The 27,318-nt window shown below is 41.3% G+C and overlaps 1 protein-coding gene across 1 annotated transcript; it reads left to right on the forward strand.

Annotated features, from left to right (window-relative positions):
• The first annotated feature begins 6,027 nt into the window (after positions 1-6,027).
• LONRF3 (LON peptidase N-terminal domain and ring finger 3) lies at positions 6,028-25,737 on the forward strand. Its single transcript, XM_075435914.1, has 12 exons — positions 6,028-6,670; positions 7,298-7,416; positions 8,020-8,142; positions 10,339-10,494; positions 11,893-12,136; positions 12,823-12,913; positions 16,152-16,266; positions 16,697-16,818; positions 17,472-17,630; positions 18,672-18,834; positions 19,685-19,834; positions 20,431-25,737. The coding sequence occupies exons 1-12, from the start codon at positions 6,028-6,030 to the stop codon at positions 20,587-20,589; spliced, it is 2,244 nt and encodes a 747-aa protein (XP_075292029.1). The 3' UTR covers positions 20,590-25,737.
• The last annotated feature ends 1,581 nt before the right edge of the window (positions 25,738-27,318 follow it).

A 27,318-nucleotide genomic window follows, 5' to 3' on the forward strand; every position in this document is an offset into this window, starting at 1 on the left:
TTGGAAGAACTCCCTTTAGTTGAAGCATATGTTTTAAGTCTCATTTAAATGCCGTGGGACCACAAGTATGTCCCTAAGAATTTTTCCAGGGAGGGATGCATTCCTCAGTCACTGCCTGAATGAGTTTTGCCCCAGCAGCAAAGATACGGAAGCTGTGAGCAACAGTCCAGAGACAGTACAGGCCATGGACCCTAAAACTATAGGATTTATCTGGCTACCAAAGGTAGCTTAGAAAACACATGCCACTACCTTTGTTAAAAATTGCTTATTCTAGCTGCTTTTGGGGTTTCCACCTCAGTAGTACCACCTGTACTTCTCTTTCATGTTCTGTGGTTGTAGAACTCAGCTTTATCTCCCTCACTCCTGGCAGAAAACTACTGAAATTAAAATCATGGATTCAGGAGGTCTTTTACACTCCCGCGGATGTTTGTGTAGGAAAGGATGACTTGGCTGCTGGATTTTAAGAATCACAACAGGCATAAAAAGACTTGGTTGTCACACATTCTAAGAGGAGACCTCTTTGATAGCAGTCCATACCAATCTAAAGACAGCTAAACAGCTGTGGTCCAGAAAGCTTTTAAAACCTGTGCAAGAATGTGTCCTGTAGTTTCAAATAAACCTGTCAGCCATGATTTCAACCTGCTCCAAAGCTGCACGTTCCGTTTGCTGTCTTTGTAGGCTACTTGTCAATAACTTCCAGGTTTGATCCATACTGCATGTTAATGACTGTGTTCGGGTCACACTGAAGCATAGAAAAAGGAATTAGCTCTTATAACTTCAACTGTGGATTGCATTAATGTGATGTTTTCTTTTTTGTTTCACTTTGTGAAGCTTGTTCATCTTCTTTCCGGAACTACATTATTACAAGCTGTGAAACAAAACATACATTCTTACGTTCCTTGTTATAACTTTTCCCTTCTGAACGTTTAGGTTTACGTGGTTTCGAATGGGAAAGGTATCTCAACCGAGACCATAAGTGAAGTATTTTCAGACAAACAGAACACTGCCTGGGAGTGAAATGACCTATTGCTCAACACATCCGCGAAGTAATTTTGTACTGTTCAGAGCAGAAGAATCCATAAACACCTTTACCTTCTAGGCAGAATATATCCATTCCGTTGTTCTGTAACAGCAATTGCCCGTGTTCTCCAGAAATGGAAGGGCTTCCTGACTGTTTTCTAAATGCTCTCCGCAAGGGGTGATGGACCTCTTAGTCTGAAGTTTATCTTGCCACATGTTAATCAGGAGTTTACTATAATTGGAGGTTTACCATACACACTGAGGGGTACTTAAACACAGGATTTACATTCCTCTGTGTTTAAAAGAGTTAATTTGGCCTTTCCTTCCTACAGATTAGCTTTCCAGTAAAACAGCAGTTATCACCAAAATGGATAGTGGGAGTGGCTAGTGGATAGTTCCTCAGTTTTGATACAAGCCTTCAAATTATTGTTAGGTTTCTCAGAACTTCATAGCGAATTATGTATTAAATGTTTGTTCAACACTGAAATATATTCTTACTTCACAATCAAAATACTCTGAATTCCACTGGGTTTCTGACTGTAGCCCTTTCATTCCAATACAGAACAAAAGTAACCTTCTAAGAATCTCTGTATGTCTGAACAGAAACTATTTTACCCAGCTCACTCCAGGTTAGGTTATGTTTCGGGGACCCACTGTGAATCCCCCTTGCTGTACCACACAGTGAAAGATACAACTTCACTGGGGTGCTCACTTTGTCGGTCCCGAGGTCTTGTCAAGCTGATCACTAGTCCATTGTCAGTTAGGAAGGTAGGAGGTTTTGTGTGGGAAGGGTACTGGTTTTCTCCTTACTACCCACTGTTCACAGACCAACAGGTAACAAGGACCTTTCACAGGTTCTGTTGGTAGTTTTCCCCAAAAAACAAACCCCAGTGATGCAGTCGCTTTCTCTGTTTGATGGTGCCATGCATTTATGTAAACTGACTAATGTATTTGTGAATGTCTTAATTCTAGTGGCTTTCTAACCATGGCATATGGACATAACTTTCTCCATTACAACTTTTCTTTCATTTCCTTCATAGTGTAAGGAACATTATGCCTTTTCTTTCAAGAGTAATGTGTCAAAACATATTTAAAAGAGAACTTGATTGTTCTCCAATGTAAATCATGTTTGTATAATAGCAGAGATGCCCAATGCATGCAGTAGTCACAGCAGGCAGAATGCAAAAGGCAAGTTACAGACAGTTGCCAGAAGTCATTCAGGGATTCGGTGGCAAAACCACGCAGAAGAACTTTCGTGTCTTTCCTGCCTGTTCTCTAACCATAAGTTTGTGCGGCTTCCTGATGTAACAGCCAGACCTTCCTCTTGGTTTTGTTTTAATTGGCTCAGCTCCATGGGCCATCAGTCCAAATCTGTTCCTGCCTATGGACTACGACAGCACGTGCAGAGGACTTGAAAATAAAAAGCCATCTGTGGCTGCATTTGTGATGTGACTTTTCACATCCTGACTTCCAGTAGAGCAGGAGCTTTGTCAGGAGGACTAGTAGGTTGGAACTTCACACATGGGTTACTTGTGTTTGAGAGGGGAAAGAAAGAAGTTTTTGGTTGTTTTTGTGATTTCAAACTGTGATGCAGATTATAGCTCCAGAAGAAGGCTGAAAAATGTAGTCACGCTCTCGTACTGCCTGATGTGCCAGCCATTAACTACTGGAAGATCGGTATTGTGCTCAGTGTCATTAAAAGGAAGAAATTAAACCTCCCTTTGTAGAAAAATCATACAAGGGAGATGTGCTTTTGCAGAGTGAGTCACCTCCGAGCTTTAATTTCTTCTGTTCAAGTGAAGGATAAATCCGTGCTTGATCTCATGAACAATGCAGGTAGGTAGGGGGGTGCTTTTCTCTTTTTTTTTTTTTTTTTTTGTTTTTTTTCTTTTTCTTTTTTTGCTTTCTAATTGAGTACACCTCGTGACCCACTGTTGCTCCAAATCCATGAATATATGTATGACTGTATGAAAACTCCATGCTTTCAGGATGTGTTATATAAAAACACCCCAGCATATCTAGACTGAGCATGTACATTCTATTTACACAGCTGTTTTTGCTAAAACAGTCATCGCAGAGCTGGGCTTGATGTCAGAATCAAATATTTTGTAGTTGTTTGACTTCTAGTGAACAGTAAATTAGTATATTGCCTTTAAATGTTTTGCCGTTAGCGACTGTACGGTTCGCTCCGTACCTGTCACACCCCACAAAGTACTAACATTTAGCAAACACCGCACGTACCAGGAACTAGCAGAGGCAGAGCCAGCTGGTTTCTCCCCTAAGAAGTCACGGAGTTGTTGTCCACAAGCCACCCATGATAAGTTCTTAACTGTTTGCTGGCTTTGGATGAAGGTCTGCGTTCTGAACCCTCGTCAGCATACAGCTTCCACCACAGGAGTGGTTCCTAAGCACAGCTGCCCTTTTCTCTTGAAATGTTTCAGCCACGTCCCTGTCGGTGTCAGAGAATTCCCAGAAGTACACTTCACAGTGCTTTTTTGAGACCCCTTTCAGTCCCCCGTGACCAGACTGTCAGCTAACCCTGCAGCTGCTTTCATACATTGTAAATAGAAACCCTGGAAGTTCCTTTAGAGCACAAATGCTGATTACGTTTTCTATGATAATCCATTTCACTCCTTATCTTGAATTCATGTGCTGCTAAAAGCCCTCCCTGTACACGACGACTTAGCTCTTTAAGTGTCTGCTATGTAACTATGTAAATACTGGTGGCGTAGCCCTGATAGAGCAATTGTCATTGCATTGCTACTGGTAACCAGTGGTTATGTCACTTTCCCTCGCTTGAATAGGCTTTGACTCATAGTGGTTTTCAGGACAATGGTTATAAAATAACACACTGAGGGGCTGCCGAGACTATAGTTTTGCTATAGAGACAACTGTCGACCTCAAGGCTACAAGAAAGCTTTTTTCTTTTTTTGTTAAGAGTTTTGTTCTTTTATACTATGAGTTTTTCTTGCATGGAAGTTTGGAAAACAAGTCATCTATGCTAGCAAGCTTGAGGCTGGTGGGAAAATCCCACACTTGTGGGCACAAATGTTAATTCTTTCTGTAACTGTTCTGAAGCATTGCTCAGCTGAAATTCTGAGTGTTTCAGTCATCCTACCTTTCTTTGAATTATTTGATGGCAGGGTGTGCTATACTTTGGATTATTGTCTGACTTCAGCGATGGCAGAAAGAATTACTGAAGCCAGCAGTTATTCAATTAACCTTTTTCTTTTTCTAATTAAAGGACTTGCCTGGAAACAACGATTACACATCAAACTTGTTATTTTTTTATTTTTTAAAGATTCAAGAACCCTAGAGACAGGGGCCAAATTTTTGGCAGGAGCAAAATGTCTTCGCATCATAGGAATCAAAGACAGTTGAAGGGTCTGATGGCTGGCTTCTCTTTCCAGGTATGTATCTGACTTTCTGTGTAAGCTTAAGGATTGCCTACACATGGGCACATAAGCATTGTGAATTAGCCCTCATTAATTTGAAGTGTATGTTATTAAGAGTTAAGGTCCAGAATTTAAGTGGCTTTAAGCTAGTTTTTCACTTTGAGTCTCAGTTCATCTGAACTTTCTCAAGCATCCTCTCTAAAGAAGATTTATACAAAAGCTGTTGCCTCTCCTTTCTTCCATCCTTTGTCCTGTCCATTCAAAGCCCATAGGCAGGGCTTGTCCCTTAAAACCTGCTTAGCTCACACAGCCTAAGCTGGGGAGTCCAGACACTTCTGTAAGTAAGAAACGAGAAGCTAATTCCTTCATCCCCTCTCTTGAGCTTTGTGAGGAGGCCAATAGTATCAGGAATAGGTTATCCTCAGAAATTTCCAATTCTGTGGCAGATTTTAAGAGTGTGAAAAATGCTTTACATTTTTGGAGCGTTTGAAAATATTTGTTTATATACATGATGGACATTTTTAGAAACTGTAACGGTAGATCTGCATAAAACCGCAAACAATAAATCAGACAACTTCTTTTAAAACGACCGATTCAATTCTGTGGTAGCACAGGTCATTTTCTCCCGAGGTTACGTTTGGCACAAACAGTTACGCAACTAGTGCGATCCTTCCATCTAATGAAAATTGGTGGGAACGCGCGGACTGAAGCGGTCAACACAGCCGGCCTTAAATGACCCAAACGCACATCGCACGGCGTGTGCTGTTTTATTCAGAACCTGGTACGGACAGGCCTAGCAATGCAATATGCCTGACCAGAGAAACACGGCGTCGTCCTCCTCACGCTCCGCTCACTCGCCCATAAGCGTGGTTACCTGCCACTAGAATGGCTGCTGCGTAGACTCGTCTGGCGAGCGATTAACCGCGTAGCTACAGCCTGTCAGGCTCCGGTTCTAGCGGGGAACGGCACTCCCCTGCTTCAAAACCGCCCTGAGCTGCTGTTCCCGCCGTGCTCCGAGCCCGGGGCCAGCGCAGCCCGTGCCCGCAGACCGGCGGCTCGACGCAACCCTCAGCGCGGTGCCCGGTGGGCAGCGGGCCCGGCCGGCGGCCTCCAGCCGCGGCACGGCTCTGCCCAAGCCAGCGGCCAGGCGCGGGCGGCCGGGACGGAGGGCGAGCACCGCCCACCCCCCCCCTCGGGGCGGACGGCGGCGGCGGGCGGTGCCGCTCCCGCGCCCGACGGGGCTCTAGCACCGGCCCGCCCCGCCGCTGACCAGGCAGCCCCTCGGCGGGGCGGGGGCAGGGCCGGCTTCCCCCCGCCCTCAGCAGGCACTGGGCTGCGGGTCCGGGCTGAGGCGGCGCGCGGGCCCCCTCAGCGGGCCGGGGGCCGCTGCCGGCGCGTTACAAAACCGCCTGGTTTTGTAACAACCTGCGGGCGCTGCCCAATGAGCGCCGCCGCCCGGCGTCACGTGCCCGCCTTTATATAAGCGGCGGCGGCGCCGGGGCGCTCCCGGGGCGGGGCGGCAGCAGGCATGGGCCGGCGGGGCCGCGCCGCGCCCCGTGTGCCTCCGCGCCCCGGCGCCCCGCGCCGCCCGCCCCGCTGACCACCCGCCACCATGGGCTCGCCCCCGCCGCCGCGCACGGAGCCCCCGCGGGTGCCGCGGCTGGCGGCCGGGGCTCTGCAGGCGCGGAACTCGGAGCCGTCGGGCGGCAGCCCGGGGCCCGAGGGGCAGGTGCTGCTGCGGCGGGCCGACGCGCTGGCCCGCGGCGGGCGGCTGCACGAAGCGCTGCCGCTCTACCGGCTGGCGTCCCGCCGGCAGCAGCTGCGGGCGGAGCAGCTGGAGAAGCTGGTGGAGTGCCTGGCACAGAGTGTCCGGATCAAGGAGGGGCTGCCCGCCGGCGGGAGCGGCCCGCCGCAGCCCCGCGAGTGGGACGTCTTCAGGTGCCGCAGGTGCCAGGGCTTCCTCTTCGAGCCCGTCTCCTTGCCTTGCGGACACACCTTCTGCAAAAAGTGCCTGGAGCGGGACCGGGCGGCCGGGTCCCGCTGCGTGCTGTGCGCCGGGGAGGAGGAGGAGGAGGAGGAGGGCGGCGCGGCGGGCGGGCAGCCCTTGCGGGTCAATGTCATCCTCAGCAACCTGCTGGCCAAGTGGTTCCCTGGCCAGGTGAAGGCTTCGCAGCTCCGCCACGAAGGGAACCTGCTCTACAAGGAGAAGAAGCTCCACGCCGCCCTGCAGAAGTACAACGAAGCGGTCAGCCTAGGTAAGGGCTCCTCCCCCACCCCATCCTCCCCGGGCACCGAGAAGTCTCCAGCGGCCGGGGCTCGCCGGCGGGTCCCGGGCTGGGGCTGCTCGGCCGGCGGTCGAACTGGGTCAGGAGAGCAGCGGTTGTGTAAGCCGGGCCCGGCGGTCCGGCCGCCCGTCCCCCCCCCCGCCGTTGTGTAACCGGCGGGCCCGCCGCGCAGTTGTCCCTTGTTGGTGGCACGGAAAGGTCTTTCTGTGCCATTTAGAAACTTCGGCACTGAGGGTTGTGAAACTCCTCCCCGCGGGATGACAGGTTGCGTCCCACCGCCTCGCGCGTCTCCCGTCGGGTCCCATCAACCGCCCGGTTCCCAGTCAGGGCTGGGAATTTATGGTGTGAGCGTCTCGGCGTGGATTTACGCGATGGTCCCTGCCGTAATGCAATACGTAGCTGGCGTTCTGTCTGGAGTTGCCCAAAGAGGTTTCCAGGTTTCAGTCGGTACACAGTGATTTAAAGACTGGGTATTTTGTGGGTTTGTACAACTTGGAAGCGCAAACATGTGTGGTTTTTTGTTTTTTTTTAAATTAAGGCACAAAGCTTATGTAACCAACTTTTAACTTGCTCAACGAATTCTTCTATTTCTTGCAGCTCCAAATGACCACTTACTATACAGCAACCGGTCCCAGATTAACTCTACTTTGAAAGCTTGTGAAGATGCGTTGCATGATGCAGAAGCAGCGTGCAGACTCCAGCCATACTGGTTGAAAGTAAGTTCTGACTCCAGCTGCACTTTGTTTTAAAACCATGGTACTGCCCTGGATAGAAAAACCATTAGACTGGTCCGAGAGCTGAATCTGGGGGAGGCTTGAAGTCCTTCAGCTTCTTGGACTCCTGTGACTTGCAGACATTTAACTGTGATATTCTTGAGCTTCCTGGGGTGATGGAGGAGACTGATAATCCTGGAGGATGAGCTAAGGCTATTGTCTTTGACCTGGATGAATATCAAGCTCCTGAACTTTCTTTAAAAAAATTGAGTGCTGTGCTTACATCATTCTGTAAGGATGTAATGACTATTGCAGGAGATTAACGTAGGGGAAGTAGATTTTTCCAAGATCAGTTGGGCTCAGGTGCTGTGCGAATCACACTCGCTTGAGCCAGAGAATATCCCAGTTCTGCCTACAAGAGTTTTCAGGACCACTGTGGTTAAAAACCCAGACACTGGTGGTGTTTAGGTTTAAGAGGCAGTTAACAGTGATTCTCCCTGCCTAACTTTCTTCTCCAGGAACATCTTTTGTATTTCAGCTTGGCTTTCTTGCATATTCTCAGGACAAAAGAACAAAAGCTGCAACTGTGGATGTGTTTAATTGCAGGGTCACCTAAGGAAAGGACAAGCGTTAGCTAATCTGGGGAAAACAGAAGAGGCTTTAAGAGAGTTTCTATTCTGCCTTGCTCTAGATACAGGGAACAAGATGGCCAAGTCTGAGGCACAAAAGGTGAGTTCCCTAAATCATCTGGAACTGCATGGTTGTTTTCAGTGGCCCTTCATAAAGGAGGATAAGAATTTTTCTTCTCTCTTCCCCTCTTTCTCTCTCATTACTGCAAAGAACTGGACAGAGAGCTATATCCAGTGCTGCTCAAACTTGAGTTACGTGTATTGCTTACTTGAGGATAGGGAGGTAGCAAGAAAACCTACTCAGCAGGCACTATGTGGAAACAGTTACTCATGGTGTTAGCATCAGCAAATTTGAAAGTAAAACTGAACCGTTAATAATTGCCACCCACAGGCTATTGTGATTCCCTATAGTCGAATGTCTAACCTGTTTCCTAGCCTGGCAGAGTGATAACCAGTGACGGAGCGCAGAAGAGGGGGAGCTGCTGTTGAATGCTGCTGTATCAGGGCATTGAGTGGCGGAACGCAACGCGCAGCACCCGTCAGACTCCGCTTGGGAGCAGCAGCTCTCTTCCTACTGCCAGTCGTGCCGTGCCGAGTATCGGTGCGCGATGGAGGCGTGAAGGGAAGCAGTCAACAAAACAAGAGCTGTTTTTAAAATAGCTTTTAAAGGTTGCTAATAATTAATGCTAAGTAAGAGGCAAAATGGATCTGCAGTGAGGCGTTTTTCAGTAGCAGCCTAAGATGTGGTGTGGGGATTCTTAAATGGCTTTTGTGACGGCTGCTCTGTTTTGCACACCCCTCAAATCTCTGATTTCCTGTGAATCAGTGTTTTGGCATTCGACCATTTCTTTGTTGTCGTAGCTAAAAGGCTCGGTGTCGCAGTGATAGCTTATGGCAATAAAAATGCAATAGTTCCATTTTCCTTGTAGTCAGTTTTCTTTTATGGCAGTGCATTCATGCTTTTTTCCATCTCTGGTGGGGTGGGAACTTTGGGGTTTCTGCGTGCTGGAATACGCAAGGCTGTCAAAAAACACAGTAGAATGCTTACAGTAAAGCACTCTTCATGAACGTATAACCTGGATGGCTGTAGTGCAATCAAGTTTTTATCTCATTTTGTATACAGTTGAGATTTCCATCTCCTGTGAGGTTTTTGTCACGAGTATTTTGGAGTTTTGGTTGATTGTTTTTTTTTCCCCAGTGGGTTCCATGCAGTCTTTCACTGTCATTGTGTCATGATTTATTCTCGTAGTCATGCTGGGAGACTTCCTGTGCACTAGAGCAAGAAGAGCAGGAACAAACGGATATGTTTCTAAATTCAGACTCCAAATAGCCTTATCCAAGACACCTAATTTCTGAGCAGTGGGGTTCCAAGAAAAACTAGGCTTCTTATGACTGAAAGAATTATTCGTGCACTCATCAGACACAGAGTTCATCCATGATGCAATATTTCTACTGGGTGACTTCCAAACCTGTTTGCATAACGATGACATACTACATTTTACCAAATTCTTCAGGTGCAGCTGTGATGTTCTGCTTGTATTAACTGTCTGTCCATGTTAGTTTTAACATGGTGTGATCCTGTGGAATCCTTTCTGGCTTTAAAAAGAAATCTTCGCTGTGTCATGTGGCTTCCCCAGGCGCCAGCAGGATCACCTCAGTAGTATGCTGAAATTAGTTGTTGAAGTGTGAATCTTCCATTCAGCTCTGTTTCTTTCCTTAAATAATCATCTGATCAGCTATGCTGTACAAGTTGACTACAAGCTGCTACTTGAAACAGATTCACTTATTTTCTAATAGCAAATGAAGAAATAGCATTTTTCTACTGCATGTTTTTTTGTATTCTCACATAAGTGAATTAAAAATAGCTACAGTTTACAGTATCAGGGACATTTACTTCACTGAACTTGGATTAAGCCTGTGAGATGAGTGTTTTCTGTACCAGTAAACTCCAGCGAAAGCATCTGATGTGCAGCAAAAAACATATTTAAAATGTTAGTAATTTCTGGTGAGCTCTGAACTGCAGGACAAAGAGGACAAAGGCATGTGTGTGTCACGTCACAGAGAATGGTTAATAATTTTATGGGCTTACTTAACTCTGAAAATGACTCTTGCTCTCTGTTTGGCCTGTATCGCATTAGCTCTCACACTTCTTTTTGTTCTTACCTAGTCTAAAGGGCTTTTTAAATGGTTTTAACAAAATGAAGGATGCTTCTTTTAGTTATTCCCTTACTTGCTTTTTCATTTAGAGGTTGCGAGGAAGGAACTAAGCAGTGAAGTATTCTGTTTTATATCACAGCTTCTACTTAGTTTGTTTTCACTCATCCCGGGAAATGCTCAGGAACACTTACCCGATATCCTGCAGCTGTTGTCACATCACTCTAGATTAAAGGGGAATCTCCTAAATTCAGTGGGATCTGGAGGCACCAGCCATAACCTACAGAGGTTGCTCAAGGTAAAGATCAAGTCTGATGTGTGGTTCTTAATTTGTTGTATGTTTTTATGTTCACATTGGGAAGCCTTATCTCCTTTTCACCTCTGGGAGACAGGAGGCTAGATTTTCTCAGATTTTTACTGAGTTTCAGAAGAATACAAAACAATGTTGACTTACTGAAGTCTCTTTATCTGACTTCTTTTGCTTTAATAGAAGTCCTCTGTTGTTGTTCTGGTAAATTTTATGCCAGAATTGAGTGTGTGTTATTCCTGTAACTGTCTTTAGCTCTTCCAAGTAGTTGGAAAGGGCCTCTGAAAACTGGATTGTGATACCCTCAAAAGCTGTGAAATTCTGAAATCTAGGGTTCTAGCCTGAACTGTAATTGATTATATCAGTGACAATCATCCTGCGTTCAGATACTGTATGCTGCTTAGAGGTGATTGTAGAGCCACATAAGACACATTAGCTACTCTGTAAGTTTGGTTTCACAGCCGTAGTTTTGTAAACGGCTGTAGAGGTTTACGTTCATGGGTTTGCAAGGACTGCTTTGGCTTCACTGAAACGTGAACTTTCAGGCTAGGTTTTGCATATACTGTTTATGTAGGAGAAAACATCACTAGTGCTTATGAACAAAAAGGGTAGGTTTTGAGCAGCCTTGTTGAGACTGCTAAGAACCATGAGTGCCACTGCCTTCTGGAAAGGCTGTTGGGATATTCTGAAAAGAAATCCTTTAGTATGACCTTTTCATGAAATCATTTAAGGGATGGTTCGCTCATCTTTCTGCCTGTTACACATCACCGCAGTTCCTGATCACAGTCCGCAGTATCTGCTTCGAGGCTCACCTGGGGAGTTGACGTGACAAGCTGATAGGTGATGTTCTGGGTCAGGGCTGCTCACAGGTTGTCCTGTAGCCATAGCGGGATAAAGACTGATCGTTTTATCCTTTGTGAAAGAAACCTGTCTTGCTGAAGGAAGCTTTGTGTATTTTCTGTTACAAAATTTGTGTGTTTATACTGCTTCCTTAAAATAAACTCGCATTGTTTTGGTTGTTTTGATGGTTAATACCATCATTATGATATAAACAATATGCCTTTTTCCATAGGTTAAGTGATAACAATATATTTAATCTGACATCTAGCCACATTTCTGCCTGAATCGAGTTTCATGACCAAGCTGTAAAGCCACGCATAAGGGCTGAAAATACTCAGTGCCATGGCAGGGTGGGGAATAGTTCACATACATTTTTTTTTTTTTTTCATTAAATCAGGCCGTGACACAGTAATTCTCAAACAGTTGCTTCTTGACCTACAAAGTCCTTCCTGATGATCCATTATCTTAAAGACTTATGACAAACGTGGGGTTTTTTTCTGTACCAAGTTGTTGGAAGATTGATCTAATGTCAGTCCTCTCTTCACACAGATGAATGTGGAACAGAAAAAGGGTTTTCCCCTTCAAGAGGAACCAAATGTAACTACTTCTGGTAGTTTGAGGAAATCGATACAAATTATAGAGAGCAAAAAGGACTGCTTGGAGGAGGAGAACAAACTCACCTCCATGCCAGAGTCTGCATTTCTCATTTCGGAGAAGTGCAGCCTCCTGAAAAGGAAGGGCTGCTCAGAGGAGCTGCGAAATGCTGACGTACCTTGTAAACTGGTGAAGAAAGGTACGTTTAATTACACACGGGGTAAGTTCCATGGCATGCAATCAGTGGCAGTTTTGCTTTTGTAAAACTTAAAGGAAGAGGGTCCAAATTACACTTTGGGTTTTATATTTTCTCTTTAGCCTAATCAGGGCATGATGTGGAATCTTTCTGGTATGTTAAAAAAAAAAAAAGTCTAAAAAGAGGACTAAGAAGGATAAGTCAAGTACTTGTTTATCAGCTTGTTTATCTTTTAAGGAACATCAATGTCGTGCATGCTTTCAGCACTTTCTCAATCAATTACAAAAAAAGTTTTTTTTAGAAACACAAATTCTGTTTGTTCGTGATATCTGGCCTTATTTGCCTGCTGTGGGATGTATTTACAATGGTATGACGGAAGAATTTGTCCCACTTCAGACTTCCAACACTAATAAAAAATGTTTTGACATTAATTGTTAATGTAAGGCTAAATTCAACCCTCTGTAAGTGGGTACAGTGTCACCGAAATTAAGGGGAGGTCTGCTGATTTGTGCCAAAGCTGAATTTGATGCTTTGCGTGGAAATGATTGTAATGATGGTTAATGGTTCAGTAACTTGCACGTAAATCCAAGACACATTTCAATATTGGATGCTCCTTGTAGATACATAGAATACTGTTGTGTTTACATGGTTCTGTTCAATCACATAATAATTTTTTCTTTTATTGATAGAGACAGTTGATACTAAGGGAAATAGTACCGGACAACATATTCCATTTGAATTTGTGGATCCATCAGATTTGGACTGCTCTCTGTGTATGAGGTATCCATTGTTTTCTTGTGGACGTCTCTACCTTTTAAGACACATCTTTCCCTTGTATGACCTAGAGATATTTCTAGCTTGCTTGGTACTTATTTTTCCCCTCTGACTTGAAATTGGCTTTTATTGTAACTGTTACTCCAGTGATGCATTTCTAGACCTTTGGTTCTGAACACCGTTGATGAACAGGAACTTTCTGACCTGCTCTTGGCTAGTGATTGTTTGGGAAAGGACTCATAAGGTCGCGTGAGGGTTAAACGTGTTAGTGAAGGTGTCAGAAAGATTTCCTCTCACCACTTAGACGTGCCCACCCACTGACACACATAGTGAACAAAACCACAGTTTGTCCTTTGGAATTTGTAGAGCCGTGTATGATGTTGTATCATCCACAAAATAGCTGAGGAGACCGCATCCTATGAATATTCCAAGCCTGTATGTAAAATAGTGTGTTGCCGCTATTGCAATAGGAGGATCTTGCAAGTAAACATGAGCATGTGTTTCCTGTACTGCTGAAGAGGTGTGTTCCTTAGTTTACTAAGGCCATCACTCCCATTGCTTGATGATGTCGTCTTCCAGTTAAACAACAGTTATTCTTGGGGACAGCAATGATTTGATAAAACCAGTAGGAGTTGTCAACTATATCTATTTTACTACTTGTTTTGTAAAAAACATTTTAACTTCGCCAAATATTCATGTGGGGTTTTGTTACTGGCTTAGAAGGAAATAATCGGGAAGGTGTTTCGCAGGGGTCTTGACCTCTGCAGTGAGTGTTGCTTAGGTTTGTCTTCTTAATTACACAGATTTATCAATAATGCATGTTGGGCTTAGTTTTGTACTATATTTCAAATACTTAAATAGCAGATAGCTTCTTCATGGATTTATTTCTGAAGGCCTGTGCCTTGAGAAATATGGATTTGCTTTGTTTTGTTGTTTCTGTGCCAGGGAGGGGGGGGCTTCAGTTTATTTCAAACAATCTGAAACCTTTGGGGGAATAACTGCTGTGTTGTTTGATTTACTTCTGCTTGGAATAAATCAGATTTTCCCCCTCTCCATCTGGCTGCCTACAGCTGAAAAGTGCTCCTAAAGTTTCTACAGCTGTCAAAACACTTGATACTGCTAAGAGCAAAACTTTCCTCTAACAGCAAGCCACACAATTAGTCTTAGCTGGTTTTAATGAGTCTGCATGTTTATGATCATTATGTCCACAAAGCATTTTTTCAGATGTTTTTAATAAAATTAATTAGCCCTGTTTGCTCATCCTCTATGTTAAATCAGAAACAGCCAGACTGCAATACATTTACAAAGGAATTAGCTCAAAGATTGCTGGTTCCCTTACAGTATAGGGGATGTGATGCTGATCTTGGAACTGCAATCACAAATACAGGCTTGGCATCTAGAAGGATGTTCGCTTTGCAACATCACTGCAACAATGAAGGCTTGCGCTAAGGGAAGCTGTCACAAGATCTTTTTCTTGCTATTAATGCAGATTGATCGTAATTATTTCTTGCCATGTTCAGAAGTATATTAGGGATTTGGATCCTGGCGTACTTTGGACTAATTACCTACTAACCTACTGACCTGTTCACAATTAACTGCGGGAGCTGTTATTAACCTGTTTGTCTGACGGAGTAGCCAAAATGTTACTGATCTACATTTGCTCCAGCAGCAAGCAGAAAATAAAAAGCAATAGTCAAAGCAGCATACTGGTGAGAAATGAAGGAGCATTACTCAGCAGGAGTGAATATTTAGTTTCTCCTGTCACAATAGCTTAAAATGATGTCATGAGAAATTTTGGTGTATAGTGATTTTTCTGCAAGTCATGAGGCTTGGTCCAGTTCGTCTTAGAGTGGATAGGAAAAAGCTGCTGCTGGCTTTCATCAGAGCTAGAGCAAAATCATGCGTTTTAACAGGAATTTCTTGTCTTTATGCTAACATTTTAGATCAAGTAAGTCACTAGTAAATAATTACATATGCAAACCAGTGCTTACTGAAACATATTGTAGAACTCACTATTTTACATAGTTCAAAGCAGTAAGGTAGTCTTGGTGCAATGAGGTTTCTGTTCAAGAAACAATTAACAAGGGTTTTCAATTATACAGTCAAGTTGCAAGAAGATAGGTGTGGTATTTTAGATACTTCTTCATATATTCCCTTGCTTAAATGTCAATATTTACAGTAACTAATGACATTTATTAAACTGGCTACGGCAATCTTGTTAAGAGCCAATTATGTTCTTAAATACACGCATCTTGTTAAAGATGCTAATAGATGTGGGTTTACATATTTATAATTTCCACATGTATAATAGAACTTAGTGTACTGCTTTGGTAGACTGTAAAATTTTAAAGTAAACTTATTAATTAACTTAAATTATAATTAGACTAATATTTGAGACCCTAAAATGCATAAGCAGTATGTTGTAAAATATAGTATAGACCAAACAACTTCTAGTTTTCAATGTTTTCTATTTAAAAAAAAATACTTCCATATTATTTACATCTCCTTAAGGTACTTATTGGCAAGGAAGCATCACTTTGAAATATCATATAACCATAATAAATAAAAAATCTTTACATGAAAATAGGTGTCACAGAAGTACTTGGAATGGGTAAAGATTAGATATCGTGATACTTTAAAGACCTGGTCTTATACATTTAAATAATTTTCCAGATGAAACATGAACCTAGTATCACTCGTTTTCCAGAAAAGCAGTCATTTTAAGGTTAAAAACTGTCTATTTCAACAAAACCGCTTTCCAAGTCCACGTTACAGTTGGCAATAATAGTTTATTGCAATCACTTATGTGGGCTGTTACTGTAAATACCTATTTTGTGCTTAGCTCTACACATACAAGTAATCACATGATTTCCACAGTAACAGTTGTGCAAGTATTGCTCAATTTAATTAGAAAAACTCAGATGGTCCAACTTCTGCTTCTATTTATTGCTCACATAGAGGAAAATTAAAACCTGGCATGTTGGAAGGTAATGACAGTATTCCCTCTCGCATTCCCTGAAATTGGAGTTCATGGGCTGCCTTTCACGTTATGTGGCAATAAGAAAGTCTGTAAGCTGAATAAATACAAAAGTTGGTTGAAGAAATGAAAAATGAGGCACAACTTTATCTCTGGAGATGTCAATAGTTAAATTAGTGAATGAATACAGCTTTTTTGGAAACAGCTTTTTCTTTTACTTTGGTACACGATATTGTTGTCTTTTTGTTTTTGGATTCTCCAATCCAGGCTCTTCTATGAACCTGTTACCACACCTTGCGGACACACCTTCTGTCTCAAATGTCTTGAGAGATGCCTGGATCACAACCCAAAATGTCCCCTGTGCAAGGAAGGGCTATCAGAGGTAATGATGCTTGGATTTTCACAGCATAAATTTAAGGGCACAGGACAGGATCAAGCAGCATCTTCAGAAACCTTTGAGGTTTCCCAACTCAAAAGAAGTATTGCAGAACTTAAGAAAAATGTGATTTTATCTGGTTTTTTTCAATGCCCTTATGACTTAGAAAGCATAGTCTCCTCTGTTCAAACCTTAGGGCCAGACCTTTACTTGGAAAATCTGGGAAGTCACCTACAGATTGTCAAAAATAATGCCCATAACATAGGGAATAGTTCAGTAAACAACTCTTCAGTGGGCCATACAAGGTTAAAAGATCATTTTTTGCTATAGACATAAGAAAATGGAGTTAACGGATAACTGCCTTGTGCATAGGCACCGTACACTGTGAAATGCTAGACGTTATCTATAACTGCTTGTGTGTGTTTTTCTACCGCAGTGCTTGGCTGTGAGGAAATACTGTAAAACAGTACTAATGGAGGAGTTAATAGCTAAGTATCTTCCGGAGGAGCTCACTGAGAGAAGGAAGATTTATGAAGAGGAAATAGCAGAGCTTTCCAAGTATGTAATCCATTTATGTAAAACCCAGTCTTTAATACTACTGCTGTTAGCTGCTGAATGGCTCCTGCTGCTGCGGAACACAAGCTAAGATGCTGACAGAGCTTCTTTCTTGGTATCATGTGATTTCAAAGACAACAGGGCCCAGGTGGAATTGTGCTTTGAGTTAGCATAAAAACTGGACACTGTGCTAAACGGTAAACAGAAGTAGAAGAAATACAGAAGGCTGCTTTATAAACAAGTCGTAAAGCAATGTGGCTGCTTTCCGCAGCCTTCAGTGAAAGCCACAGAGTGAGACAATAGGTGGAAGCAGTCCCACAGTCTGGGGGTTGGAATGTACTGGGTAGGGAAGAAATGGGATTAGGGAAAATAAGGTAAATGCAAGCAGTAATAGAGATGCATTGATGCTCTCACTAGCAAAACCAGAAAACATAACTAAAAATTCTTCTGCTAGTAAGTGGTATATCACTTTCCATAATATCTAGTCAAATAAGGGGAAAAATAATTTTAGTTTTCACTGACTCCATTAAGAATTTTGTTCTAAAGATGTTATAATTTCTAATTAAAAAATTAGATATATTTTTTAGGTATATATTTTATACCGTGTCAATAGTGTGGTAAAATGTCATATCTGATTTGTCCTTTCTTTCTTACAGCCTAAATAAGAATGTTCCTATATTTGTCTGCACAATGGCTTATCCTACGGTCCCATGCCCTTTGCACATCTTTGAGCCATGTTACCGCCTGATGATTCGAAGGTGCATGGAGACTGGCACCAAACAGTTTGGGATGTGCATCAGTGACCCTGTGAAGGGGTGAGTGAGCAGCGTGCTCGGACCATGTGCTGCACCCCACTCAGTCTGGAGCAAATCTCTTTGGAGAGGTGCAGAAAGGTCCATGGCTGTAATATCTGTGGTAGTTTCCCCGCAGAGAAAGTTTCTTCCTAATCATGCTGGTTAAAGATGCTGAAAAGACTGAAGTTTCTCTCTTGAGCTCTTAGATTCTGCACTAATATGACTGCCCATTTTTCTTGAAACACACATAGCTATTATGTATTATATGAAGTTCAGCTGCAGACCTCTTGTAATATATGAAAAGGAAGTGTATTTTCTGTTGTTTTGCTGTTAAATGCTTTGGCATAAGAAATCAAGTTGAAATGGCAGCAAGGAGTGTTGGCGGGTTTAGTTTTTTTTAAAATCATGAAAAGAATAGCTAAGCTATTGGGATACGTCTGTATCCTCACTGTTCAGAATACAGTGGAGGCCACAGAAATACAACAGGACCTTCATGAGGACTGGCTGAGTATTTATGTTGAGCCACTTGCAGTCAGTCTTAGGTAATCTGACCTTAATGTCTGTCTCTGTATTTAGCTTTCCTCCCTTCTTTTTTTACCTTGTAGGTATACACCATAAAAAGTATGATGTACACAAAATACACACCTACAAAGTAAAATCTGCTGAAATTGTGGGAAAAATTTATTCTTTATGGATCTCATAGTCTTTCCATAATTCTAATAATCTGAATTGCACTTGTTCTTGTGTACAAATTGACTGAACGTATTAGAATTATGGAGAAAGTGTGCTTCTGAGCTGTATAACTTTCAGTTTCGCAAGATGCTCTCTGTATTCTAAAACATGCCGTTAGGGTTAATCAGATTAGACAGCCTGAATCTTCCTGATAGTTTTGAAAACAACTGTGGAATAATTTGAAGGACAGCAGGTCAGTACTATGAACAATAGAAATGAGCTGACACTGGTAAATACCTTTGTGGTAGGGACTGGCTGCATGGCAGTTCTGTGGAACTAAGGGTGGGGAGAATAAGACTTGTTTATTTGCTTTTGTTCTGATTTCAATAGGTTTGCAGATTATGGTTGCATTCTGGAGATAAGAAATGTTGAATTCTTTGCTGATGGTCGTTCTGTTGTAGACAGTATCGGCAAGAGGAGGTTTAAGGTGATACAGCACAGCCAGCGCGATGGCTATAACACAGCGGATATCGAATACATTGAGGATCAAAAGGTAAACTTAGAAATGTTTCGTTTAAACCGTATTACATGTGAAATTCTAAGCACCTGTGTTTTCGCTGACTTCTTTTTTTGTAGAACAGTTTCTGGTAAAACAAATTTGTGCTATGTACTAACTGCTCATGGTTAAAGATGGGAAACATAAGTTACCAATGCACACACACCGTCCATATACTGAAGAGTGTTTTTCCTAGAGGTTTTCAGCAGAAGACAAAATTAAGTGAATCCAAGATGAGATCTGACCACTCTTCTAGACAGAATAACTGCAGTTTATAAGGGAATCTTATAAACTTGGGGGGGAATCTGCTTCCATTTGCATGGAAGCCAATTAGAAAACTTCCATTCTGGTAAGAAGGAGCAGGACTGGGTCCACTACACCTTCAAAATTATTTACATGAATTCTTATTAAAATATATATAGGTAGATAGTCAAAATATTCTGGGTGATGTATGAGCTTTTGGTATACAATGGGAAGATAAAATGTCTATGCTGAAGAGCTGCTAAATTTTTTTTTTTTAAAAAAGCTTTGCATAATCTCTTCTATGTTCTATGATGTTTGTGTAAAGGTTTTTTTCTTACAGCAATCCAGAAAGTGCTGCTTCTGAAAACAGGTACGTTTGGTTTAGAATATAGGGTAAGAAAGTGAAGAAATTGATGGATGGGGGGTGGGGATGGCCAGGAGTGGGGACACCAGCCTGGCTTTCAGGATTTATCCCAGAACTCTCTTGGCGTGCTTTTCTTTCTTTTCATTTCCCCTACCCCAGAAAATCCTAAAAATTAGTGTGCCTTCCCCAGTGTGCAGGCTGGACTAACATTAACCTTCCCCCCCTCTTTCCTCATTTCAGGTGCAAGGACAAGAGTATGCTGCATTACTCGTTCTCCATGATTCAGTCTATGATCAGGCATATATGTGGTTTAACTCCCTCAAGCAAGCACTCAAAAGTCGAATTCTCAGTCATTTTGGTCCGATGCCAGCTAAGGATCCTGACCCGCAGGTATCCAGAATCAGTGGCTTATGTAACTTCTAGCGACTGAAATAGCCGGGATATCCGATAAGCTGGGAGAGGTGTTTGTGTTTTAAGATGAAAATATGAATATTGTTTATTTATCCTGAATAAGCTAAGTATCCAAGTTATGTTGCATACACCACTGGTAGCACAGGTGCAAACAAAAAGCTCGTATTTAATGTTGGTAACTTCCTGAGACTACTTGACCGATTGTATTAATCCCAGGAGACTTAAATGCCTTTTTGCCTACTCTACTTCCCCAATTAAATGACTGAGAGAAAATAGAATTGAGTCAATAACAACATGGGAACAAAATACATTTAAAAAAATCTAGGAGGCCCAGCCTACAAACTGTTACTAGAAGTAGAAATGCATCTTGCTTCTGGCTTCAACATCTTATTTTTAGGAAAGGTGCAACTGGTTGTAACTTGTTTCAAGCCAGCCTGTAATTACAAGTTGGCAATGAACTGACCTCCTTGCTAGACTGCTATCAAAATACTATGTTTTCAAAGTTAAATCTTCAATACCAAGATCATACCATCTATATTTATCCTACCTTCTGGGTTTTTTTCTCCTTACTGCAGGCTAGCCCTAATGGGCCAGCATGGTGCTGGTGGGTCTTAGCTGTCCTTCCACTTGAGAACAGAGCTCAGCTCCCTTTCCTTGCCATGAAATCCCTCAAAGACCGCTTGAATGGCATCAGACGTGTCCTTACATTCATGTCTCGTACAAGATCACGGTGATGGTGAGGAGAGCTGTGAAGTCTCCCACAGTTACTTGACTGTCTCCTGTAGCTTCATCTAACTGCAATAATGTCTTACAGATTTGTTTCAAGCCTGAATTTCAAAGAAAATGAGTTATAAAGAGCAAGGGATGTTTATGGATACTTCAGTAGTTTCCATTTGGAACTCTGAGATGATTATTTAATCACTGCACTGCTAAATTAATAACAAATGTGATAGAACAAAAAGTGATCTTGTTTGCCATAAACCTTTTAAAAAACTTAAGAGGTTTTTTTATTTATTTTTATTTTTTAGTGGATAAAGGATAAACTGTGCAGTTTAATGTGAAGCAGAAATAATAATGTTAATGCATTATTTCAGTGAACTGCAAAGTCTTTTATTGCAAATGGTTCAGGTTTTATATAGCATTGTGTAAAATAATGTTCACAACTTCCATTTAATTTATTTTTGCACTATGATTTTTTGTTTTAAAATGTATATTATTTATGTGTTCATTCTTTAAAGGAAAGTGAGCTGTTCTATTTATTTATAGTGTTTTTACCCTATATTTATGACTGGGGCAAAATGATGATTCTGGCAGTGCATAAGCAACTGCTTTGATAATTTTTCAGACATTTGTGTTCAAATACTTTGAATGTTTTTCTACTTATCCCCTGTTCTACTGTAGCCTAAGAAGGTGTTTTTTTCCCCCCCCCGAAACAGCCTGCCATGAAGTCTTCAAATACACAGATTATGTCTGAGATAATTCAAGCATGGTTGTTGGAGCTTGATCCTCTGCTTGCAGCTAGGTTCCTGATATCACAAAGCAGTCAAGCACATGCTTAGCCTTATGCACGAGTGTTGAAGTGCTTGGGTAAATTCAAGTCTTGATCAGCTGATGTCAGTGGGAATTGGCCATAGTGGTGATGGAAGGATCAATCCCCTATTTTTTCACAGAACGAAGAATAACTTGGAGTTGAATTTATATCTGAACTCTTTCTTGCAAGAATGGATAATGGCTAATGCAAAGAAAGAGCCACAATATATGAAAAGTTGCTTCTCCTAAAGAAAACTGGAAGTACTGGTGTCATTTCTTTGTAGGTTTCTCCATAGTTTTTTGGGATTTTGTTGTGGTTTTTTACATCAACTCTTAGCATGATTACTTCTAGCTTATAAAGCAGGTAAAAATAGGGCAGAAATGAGAATAGAAAGTATCTTGTTGATTTAAAAAAAATCAAAACCAGTTCATATTCTTGTTTTGCTGCTTTTTTTTGCTTTCAGCGTACCACTTTCTGGGACTGATCTGGCCTCCATCTGACTTTGACTTTCACTGATTTCAGTGTAAGCAGAACTGGGCCTTTTATTCTAAGCTGCTGTTGTCCTTTTCAATGGCAAAAAAAAAAACAACCAAAAACAAATTGAGAATGTTGTGGAATGTTACAAATTTCTTTGTTAGCACTCTTTGGCATTCCATGCCCTTATGGAAAAATGCAGTAGAATTTAATGTCAGTTTTCCATGTGTTTTTTCCATCATCATCTCATCAGAAGTATTTATTAGTTGAAAGAAATTTCCATACTTTTAAGTTTCCATAAAACTACCTTTGTTTCCCTTGTTAAATTCTATAGAAATTTTCCATAAGGGTACTAAAGAAACAAATGGAAGACAAACATGTTTCAATCTTGTGATGCAAATGGAATACGTATCCTGTGTTTGCACTGAGCTACTCTAGAAATGCTACAGCTTATTTCCATATTGCTAGGTCACTGCACTTCTTCCATAGGTGGTACTTGACATGCTTCTCTGTAAACAATGTATGGAAATACATACGTGTTCTGAACAATAACAAGTGTATGGTGACTGATACCTGCTCTGGCATTTGTCTTCATCAGTCAATACCAAGTGATTTCTACTTGTTCGGAAGCGAAGCTGCATTAAATGCAATTCTTCCTTAAACCATTATGTATTATTGCATACCAAAAGCTCCTATAGAAAACAAAGCTGTAAGTTTGTTTTACCCTTATCTGTGAGAAAAGGACCTTAAATATCTATTTTCAACTGTTTTCTCACTGACCTCATTGTTCTTTTTTCCTGCATGCTGTGTCTTCTACATACTCATATTCTGCCTATTTTGTTGATTTAGAAATTGGCATGGAAAGAATCCTTGATTTTAAAAGTGAATATTGCCTTTTCTATTAGCCTTGAGTAAAGCTGCCAGAATTTCCTAAGCAGAAACCCATGTACATGCCCTGTATCATGAACAGCCAGTGTGTTTGTTGCAACTGGGAAACACTGGACCTACGGTGTGTCAATGGATACAGCTGATCTGCATATGCACAACAGTTGAACACATCAGGAAAAAAGTTGATCTGTACATGTACAGTAGCATTCTGTCTGGGACTGCTGTATGGCCACACAGCTTAGATTAATGGCTAAAGTCTGCAAATTTCCACCAGAAGAAAAAAAAATAAATATTGAGAAAGAACTTTGCTAGAGAACACAAATGTGTCCAGGAAAAGCTGGACAAGGAGTAGCCTTAGCCTTCAGTGAGTTGAGAAGGTGAAGTTTCAGTAATGAGGTTTAAAAACCAAAAGATCTTCCAGTTATGCCACAGTATTCCTGATTTTTTTAGTTGCATTAATCAGTACAAGGATGTAAATGCAACATTTATTACAGTCATGAATAAACAGCTCAACAGATTTTAAAATTCATTCACTTTAATTATAGAAACAGTATTGATCAGATAAAATACTAATTGGGGGAGTGTTTTATTTAAGCTTTTCACATTTTTCTAGACACCAAATCCAGTCCCATAACAAGTCTTGCTCAGATTGTTTTATAAAAATCATGACTCAAACTTGCATTCTCTGTGTGGCCTGAAGTATGGATTAATCTTTGTGAGGGCACAAGTAATGCACAGGCTTCTTGCTCGCCCTTCAGAGCAGTCAGTTTCCATGGATCCTAGATCACTGAGTTAGGATTACTAAAATCCACAGCAATTTCTTTTATTTCCAAGGAAATGTGATCAGTCCCCCTTTGAAAAAATAAAAGGGGGGAAAATACAAAAAGCAAGTCATCTGTAATGGGGCTGGAGAGGGAACCAAGAATAGATCAAACCGTAACTGAGCAAGTGCCAGTCTCCTGGACAGTATCGCCTAGCCGTCTCCCAGAGGCTTTGTGAAAGTTTTAGACTTGGTGTTTGTAAGGTACGGTTTTGTTCATTTTGAGAGAAAGAGAACAGATTCTGTTTTAACCAAAACCAGGACATATTTCTTCACTTTTCTGTAAATGAAGTATTTAACAAAATGCATTCAAATAAATAACAAAAACTTGGCTGTATCACCTTTCAAAAACTCTGTGCATCTACATTATATGTCTTCTAATTAAAGACAGAAGTTTTCTGCAGGAAGTAATACTAATTTTTTATTCCCATATGTAGACAGACTTGTGACACTCATAATAACTTTTCTTTGTCTTACATGCTCCTTTGTGTAGCAGTAACTTAAGGGGATATATTTCCATGAAAATAGCTGTTACCTTGGCTAGCATGACTTGGTTGAAAATAAACCTGAGACAGGACTGGATTAATCAGGGGAAAAGTCATGAACCCTGACAGTCAGCTTGGACACAGTTGTGGAAAGTAGTTCAGTAGGTTTAATAATGAAATGATAAAATGGTGTGATAGGCTATTATCGTGCTAAGTCTTAGGCGACATTCTAGTGTTAGCTGTAAAAGTTCTTGCGTTATTTTAAGTGCTGCTATCTTAGCTTCCATTACCTTGTAGCAGTAAGAGATACCAGCTGTCATACTGAACGGCTGACCTATTGCTTGACCTGTCCTTCTGTCCCGTGTGACTACTTCCTAACAGAACACCTGAACAATGGATTTCTCAATCCAAAGATTATTTTAATCTTAAAAAAATCATGTGGATTTGGATGTAGCAGGTCTGGCTTAATCTATGCTGTAGTGAAAGAGCTTTATAAAATTAAGTTTTGTTTTAGATGGTCTTTTAATGATTTCTACTTGGTGCTGAAGTTTTACTGGTGTTTAAATTAGCGATAGCCAGGAGTTATATTTAAATACAGTGTTTAGGAATGGAGAACATGTTCACAAACTCTTATTTTTAAAAAGTGTAGGTTAACTAGGCTTTTTGTGTATAAAACCCAACAGAACTATATGCGCTTAGGGTAGTGCTCCCCATTTCCCCTAGTCCTACATCAAACAAACTCAACCCCTGCTTCTTCTCATTTAATTTATCAGCTTCACAACCTAACTTGTAACTGGTGCAGCACATAGTTTAGGATCTGGGTTTTCCTCCAAAGCCCAGTAAATCACTGAAAGTCTTACAGCTACAGAAAAATGGTAGTTTCAGCAAAGTCACTATTGTGAAGCACTTTGCTAAATAAATATTGTCTGGGTACAAGAAACTAATCTGATTAGACAGGATTAAAATGGTGGATAATAAAAACTGAACTATTATGTTGACTTACTCACCCAGGTATCCTGTGAAGTGCTTACTAATGTTGGAGTTTCATAAGGTCTAAAGTTACCCTCACATAGAAGTGCCTGTATTCTGTTATTGCCATTCTTGAGCTTTTAATAGTCATAGCCATATATTTTATAAATATAAACATAAGCACCTTTAAATCTTTACATTGAATTTGCCAGGACAAAGGTTTACAGAGCAGAAGTGTAGCAAAAAACAATGTAATAGCTTCTATAATTCCCTGGTGAGGAACAGGAGAAGTAAAAAATTGAGGAGCAAAAGACTGTGTGAGATGTCTTAATTTGGCACCATATACTTGTCCAATTTAATACCATCAAGCTATGTGGTTACAAGAGTGCCAGAAATAAATCTATCAAGCCATTTTAAATAAAAAAGTTTTGTGGACTTGTATATTCCATTTGTTTGTAAAACATCCTTTTGTGCACTGTAATGAACTTGAAATGCAACTTAAGTTATATTCTCATATCACTGAACAGAGTGCTGTTCAGCTACCTCTACATAAGGTTGAAGTAATTTGTTTTTTTCAGATTTGTTCACATTGTCATATTTTAAAAAATCATAGTCCAAAGAACCTGTATGTGTTTGTAGATGTACTTATAACTATGTTGTACCAACAAAGTCTATGTGGAGAGTTGTTTGCTAATTAAAATTTTTGTGTTCTTTACTCTTTGGCTTGCATAACAAAGAACTACAGAGCTGAACAAACATTACACAGGATCTGCTTTTTTAGGTGCTTTAGATAAAGGAAGAACGAATCCTAGATCCTGCAGTCACACAACAACGCTTGATATGAAGGAACCAAACCATAGAAATGAAGTTGTCCAAACCTCCTCATTTGTGAAGGATAGCAAGTGCTTTTTTTCTTCTTTGCTGTAGTAAAGTAAGAATAATGGGAGCTGAAGAGGGCCTGGCTTACAGCACTACCAGGCACTTCTCTGGATTTCAGTACCTCTCGTGCATTACTGTTTCCTTTACAGGTTTCTGTGATTTAAAACTATAACCAGGCCACCTCTCCGCTTAGTCTCAGGTGAGGATGGACCTGCATCTGTGAGGCAATCAAAGGACTATTTTCAGTGAAGACTCCTTTACAAGAAGTTCCATAAGATTTTCAAATTCCTTAATTTCATAGGAAAAGCTAGAGAATAGTTTTATTCATAAGCCTAATGTTGAGAGTGACCCCATATCTTATGTCTAAGAGTTGCCAAAATTTTTAGAAATTACAGATGTATGGACTGCTCCTTTTGCCCTGTTTAAGGAAGATGGGGCATGCATGTGATCTGCTGCCCAAGTCCCAGCCACCTCTGGTAGCGGAGGTTGGCTTGCTGGTCTCTTATGTAAGCTTGTTCAGGCCCTGTATTTATTTTAGAATCCAGGGCACAGGCTAAGACTGTATATGGTAAGCCAACAACTAATTATGTCAAGACTGCTGTTTTCTATAACACAATGCGCTTGTGTCCGAGTAGAGGAAGTGTTTTGGCTGAAGTGCTTTTCCATCAGGAAGCAGTAGATACTCAAAACTGAAGCTTTGCTTGGGAATATGTTGATTTAAACTATTCCTTTAAAGTAATGACTTTAGTTTTGGAAGCTTTAAGAATGGTTATAAAAAAAGTGGGGTTTAGATGCAATATAAAGCAGAGGAAATTTAAACCAAATATAGGATAGCAAATTATTTCCCAACTGCTTGCTCACTGTGTTCTCATTTTATAACAGTGTACCTACACAGATTTATTCAAATGATATTTGAGATATTCTAAAGTCATCTACACTTACATAATGCTTCATATTAAAATAATCATCCAAAACTGCTCATGATCTCTATCACATAATGCAATTCAAGGGAAACTACTTGTTCCAGTCAGCCTTTGCTGCCCAACACAGTTCCCTGCGCTGACTTCACTGGGGCTTGGATCAGGACTGTGGGCTGTGCTGAGCGAGGGGAAGGGCATGCCACTCGACAGCTCCTGGCTGTTACCTGCCACAGCCTTGAAAATTTTGGCATTCAGCTGTAATACGCTTTTTATTCTGTGAATGAGATGCTACAAAATCCTGGACCATCTCTTAATGCGCTGTGGTTCTCTGTTTGACTGAGTGAAAGGTACAGCAACATTTTTATGTTCAAAACATGTAGCTTAGTCTAACAGTTATGGAGCCTCTGCTATAGCAGTCCTGGATTGACTGGTCTTTATATTACTTGCAATCAATAATAATGTAAAGTATGCTATCTGTCATCCTCTTGGCCACATGT

Source organism: Opisthocomus hoazin, chromosome 14, assembly GCF_030867145.1.
Source record: "Opisthocomus hoazin isolate bOpiHoa1 chromosome 14, bOpiHoa1.hap1, whole genome shotgun sequence".
Classification (NCBI taxonomy): Eukaryota; Metazoa; Chordata; class Aves; order Opisthocomiformes; family Opisthocomidae; genus Opisthocomus; species Opisthocomus hoazin.